This window comes from Cibotium barometz, chromosome 23 (genome assembly GCF_041138505.1).
Source record: "Cibotium barometz isolate CiBa-2024 chromosome 23, ASM4113850v1, whole genome shotgun sequence".
Taxonomy (NCBI): domain Eukaryota; kingdom Viridiplantae; phylum Streptophyta; class Polypodiopsida; order Cyatheales; family Cibotiaceae; genus Cibotium; species Cibotium barometz.
The window spans coordinates 14,200,623-14,205,839 of record NC_141068.1 but is presented as its reverse complement, the minus strand read 5'-3'; the positions used below and the strand labels follow the sequence as shown (position 1 = coordinate 14,205,839).

The 5,217-nt window shown below is 43.7% G+C and overlaps 1 protein-coding gene and 1 pseudogene across 1 annotated transcript; both read right to left on the bottom strand.

The window, feature by feature from the left end:
* Positions 1-1,781: 1,781 nt before the first annotated feature.
* On the bottom strand, positions 1,782-3,846 carry LOC147625661 (uncharacterized; annotated as a pseudogene).
* A 51-nt stretch (positions 3,847-3,897) lies between these two features.
* Positions 3,898-4,986, bottom strand: LOC147625660 (pentatricopeptide repeat-containing protein DOT4, chloroplastic-like). The gene has a single exon (XM_086817706.1). It carries the CDS (start codon positions 4,984-4,986, stop codon positions 3,898-3,900), a length of 1,089 nt encoding a protein of 362 aa, XP_086673832.1.
* Positions 4,987-5,217: the final 231 nt, after the last annotated feature.

Below are 5,217 nucleotides of genomic sequence, written 5' to 3'. Positions count from 1 at the left end.
AATAGAGGTCATCCTCAAGTCCTCTTCATTGCTCCATAGTCGTGGCAAAGAGCTGTCCACCTGACCAAGAAATTCTGAAATATATACAAGAGACTCTTGTATCAACCAACCCTCGGCCATGCTTCCTTCAGGCCTTGCACTTTGCCTCACAAAGTCTTTTAAGGTCTTCATGAAGCGCTCTAGGAAGAACATCCAACGTGCATGCACAGTACCACATAAAGCGATTTCGTCCACTAAATGCACAATGAGATGTAGTTGACTTGTGAGAATGGTTCGCGGAAAAGTCTCCTCTACCAAACAAACCACCTCCACTGCCATAACACGCGCATCATTCAACGTGGCTGGATCAATTGCTTTGGAACTAACATATATGAAAAATAAATAAATAGTATGTTATACCTCATGCACATTCATTTTGCAAGGTATAATGAAGGGTGATCTGACATGGGTTTTACATACCTCACAAGCTCGCCCATCTTATAAATACATTTTTTCAAACTCTTATTTGCACAATGGTCGATGCTAGTAGGTAGTATGAACTGCGCACATAAGAGCACATGTATGTATGGTTTATGGCATTACAAAATTTAATTTCAACGTACAAGACTTGGAAAACACTTACTTGAAGCATCTTGTGCCAATCGTGGGACTTCAACCCATATAGTTGCTCAACGCCTCTTTTCTTAGTGGTTGTAAAGGCTCCCTTCAATGATCTCATGCATCCACCAGTGGGAGTACGCAAAGTGGTGATGGCCTGCTTTACCTGCTTCTCCTCTTTCTTTGATATAATCCATGGTGCAGGCGGAAGACGAACGTGCCCACCCACCTCTCGTGGCGCGGCGTCGAGTCATGGGAGGCAGAGTTCGTAAGTATCTTGCCACTTTATTTGATTGTTTACTTAATTAATTGATTCTATGATTGTTTTAATCTTACAAATTGTGTTGATTATGATACAGCGACGGGTTACGAGGAGGAAGCCCACAACCCACGATACTGCGTATGCTCGCCGGCATAGCAGACGTGACACGTGGGCCATCTTAAGAGCCGAGGGACGTATTACGGACGCGCAGTTTGAGATAGCCATGAGACCATACGGTCGACAGGTACTTGAAAATTCTAAACGAATGATTTTGGTTTATTGAATTACATATATATATACTTATATACTATATATTACTTGAACAGGCACAAGCTGCTGATGATCCACCCGCCGCCACTGCAGAGGGTGGACGTGAGCACTACTCATCGGACATTCCGACCGATAAGAGCACATCTGAGCATGGAGGGAGCACCGAGTCATCATCTGGGTCTGAGTAGTACTCAGACTTATAGTATCACATTCCATATTGAGGATGTGGTTGTATATATTTTTTTGTAAACTGAAGCCATGGGCTACTTCGAGATATGGACTCCCTTGTATACATGTATGAAATTTTGATAGTAATATTGAATCGTGAATCAATAGTATTACATTCATGTCTGTCTTGAATCGTGTATTGACAATGTATGCATTCATGTCGTTCTTGTCTTAATCTCCCTCGTGCATATGTTCTTCGTGGATAGTCTAATGCACAAAAAAAAAAAATCCAGAGAGTGTTATTGGATGCTGGAATGCTGGAACAGTATTCAGGCACCAAATAGCACTCTCTAGATTTTTTTTTTTGCTCTCTGTTCGCGTGTATAAACGTGTCAGAACTGCTAAAACTCGCGTGTATATACGCGGATAATCTGTAAAATACGCTGTCGTGACGTGGGTGTGTTGCTGGGAAAGCGCGGGACTTCTAGCTGTGAGAGTATGTGGTTGAGGATGACCCAGAATTTTCTTGGGCTTTCCGGTAAGCCTCATCAAGCCTTTTATTGCCACTGGGAGTGCTTGACCAGACACCATACTTGATACTCTTGTGCACATCGTCTTCACTATATGACTTTATGATGAAGAATTTGGCTGCCTCATATGACATCTGGAAGTCTTCCTTGTTGTAGTCATTCCTGTTAACTGAGCTGTTCTGATTATCTACCATAACATTAGACTGGTCAAGTATGTCTCCACAATAATGGAATGGGTGGACCTTGGACTTCTTTACAAGAGACATCGGGGTTTTCTCGGTGCAAGCATCATTGGTTACACTATTGGCAGGATCCTCACCTTTACCTTGAAGCTTAGTCACTTCTTTTGCCCTCCAGTTGCTTCCTGTTGACCCACCTTTTGCAGAACACCCTTCAAACCTCTTTCAGACATGTTCGGCGCAGAATTCACCCTAGGAAAACTCGGACAACGTCCAGGACGACCACCAGGTACAGGAGGGATACAATTTCCAAGCATGCCTATGTTCTTAGAAGCAGGTATTGGCTGAAACCCTCGTGCAGAAGAGTGCCATTGCTGAGAATAGTAATCATAACCATTGGAAGAGCCATAAAAACCTCCATTGGCAGCTGCTGGGTAAACCTCCCATTGATTTGATGTATCCGATGGAAGGCAGTTTCTATATTCCACTTGATACCCTTTCCTGCCATTAACTCCAGGTTTTACATTGGAATTTTGACCAGTGTCTTTGGAATTGGGTTTCTTGGATCCAAGTTTAGATCCTTCTTGTTCTGTGGGAAAATAGTGCATGACTGAAGAAGATGGAACCTGCTGGTAGAAGGGCCCATAATGTGGTCTGTACCCAGGTGCCCCCGCACCCATACTTGAAATGTAGGGTCCATGAGAGTGTGAGCAGTACGTAGGCTGATGAGGATATCCATAGCCTGGGGAGTAGTACATATGTTGCCCATTGTCAGCAAAAATACCTGGGTAAAGATTTCTTGCATTGAATACCATACCATCCTCCCAGCCTGGAACCATAGGGATATAGCCTGTATCAGCTCCCCTATCTGATCTTTTTATTTGAGCAGTATCAGCGATTTTATCCTCAGGAACATGTTGTTCCTGTGGCGTCTCAGCCTTGAAACCACCGCTCAAGGTCGGAAGCTGTTCACCTGCATGGTAAGCCGAATCGGGCGCAGCAACCACCACTTCCGCCAGAGCTATATGGCGGCTGGCTTTTCTCCCCCCACGCCTACTTGCTCCACCCCAGCTCTTTTTGAACCTATCCTACCCAGAATCACCAGCTGCGCCGACTCCATGCACTCTCTCGCAATGTCCAGAAGATGTGCTGGCAGCTGCGTGAAGGTCCACGTAGCTGGCCAGATTTATCCCTTTTTTATTTTATTTTATTTATTTTTGAAGAAAAAGGCCACCATGTTCATTTCACACCAAAGCAAAGGCAGCCTTGACCCTTTTTACCTTTTTCTGCCCATGCATCTGAGTTCATATGGGATGGTCTGTGAGCTTCTTTCACTGCATGGACGTGCCACAGCACGACACCGACCCCCTCTAAACCTGCACATCCTCCGGTATGTGCCACCAAGTTGCTATATAGGCTAATCTTCATTCAAATTTATACTGATTTGCCTTCATCTTTATCAAATTTTGGCACGTTATCTTCAGCTTTTTCATCCTCTGAACCCACATTCTCATCAAGGCTTTCCTAACGGGTTGAATTTCCTGTATTGATCATCCTGCTCATAAGAAGCCTATTTTCTCTTATCTTTGATATGCCAAGTTTTGAACACCCTGGCTGCACTCTCCAGACTCCCACATTTCGTATACATATTGATAAGGGCAATCCCAACCACTGCATCTAACTCAAAGCCACTAGCCATCAAGCGAGCATGGACTAGCTTGCCTTGGGAAAGGGCAGCTATACTTGAACATGCATTCAAGGCACTGATAAGAGTAACATTATTGGGCATTTGCCTCTCCTGTTGCATTTTGTTCAAAAAGTCCTGCTTGTCCATGTCCATGTTGAGAATATCCTACAATCATAGTAGTCCATGGCACCACACCTTCTTGTCCTAAACTGACAAACACTCTCTGAGCTTCCTCAAGAGACCCTGATCATTATAGCCAGCCATGAATACATTCCACGAGACTGCATCCCATACCGACATTTTGTTAAACAAGCACTGCATTTCCACAAATGAACTGCACTTAGCATACATATCCAGGATAGCATTGTTGACATAGAGATTTTCTCCAAGTCCCTGTTTAACAGCATCACCATGTATCCCTCGTCCCCTCTCTATCTCTCCCAAAATACCACAAGCTTTCATGCTGCAAACATATGTGACAGCATCAGGAGATGCAACACCCTCTAGTTGCATCTGTTCCAAACAGTTCAGAACCTCTTCATTGAAGCCATATTGAGCATATCCTGCAATAAGTGCAGTCCAAGAAACAACATCTCGAACTGATAACTTATCAAAGACTTTCCATGACTCAGCAAATGAACCACACTTAGCGTACATATCACTCAGCATGTTTCCAACAGAAAGATCTCTTTCAAATCCCTGCTTCACAATCTCAGCATGCATTCCTCTACCCATGTCTAGAGCTCCTGTGCTGCCACAAGATCTTAATCCACATATAAATGTAACAGCAGAAGGAGAGATCCCCTCTGATTGCATCTGCTCAAAATAGCTGAGCACTTTGGAACCAAGCCCTTTTGAAGCATATCCTGCAATCAAAGCAGTCCATGACACTAGCTCTCGAACGGGTAGCTTGTGGAACACTTGCTCTGCTTCTGAAAGTGAGCCACATCTGCTATATATATCCAAGATAGTGCTGCCAACAAAAGGATTTTGTTCATATCCCTTCTTTGTAACCTCAGCATATATTTCTTGACCTTTTCTTATGGCTCCTATGCTGCCATATGCTTTCAAATAGGAAATGCATGTAGCAAGGTTTAGAGGAACTCCCTTCAGTTGCATCTGATCCAAACAATCTACAATCTCCTCACCAAAGCCTTGTTCATGTTCAGCATAACCTTTTGCTTGCATAGGTTCTAAAAGGGTCAGTGCTTCCTTAGAAAGGCCTTGCTCAGCATATCCTGCAATAAGTGCATTCCAAGTCACAGTGTCCGGCTTCTTTCCCACCTGCTTCATTTGTGTAAAAAGCTGAACAGCAATCTGGTCAAAGTGTTGTTGGGCATATGCTGAAATGATTGCATTCCATGTCACCAAGTTCTTATTGGGCAATGCATCAAACACTTAGAGTAAATGTGTCTTGCTGTATGCTTTGATGCTGCATTTTCCAAAAGAGACAAAACACATCCAGCCCGAAACCATTCCGAGAATATCCTCCAATCATTGCATTCCAAGTCACCACATCACACT

Coding starts and splice junctions, on each gene's coding strand:
- LOC147625660 (XM_086817706.1), bottom strand. CDS start 4,986: ATGAAGCAGGTGGGAAAGAAGCCGGACACTGTGACTTGGAATGCACTT.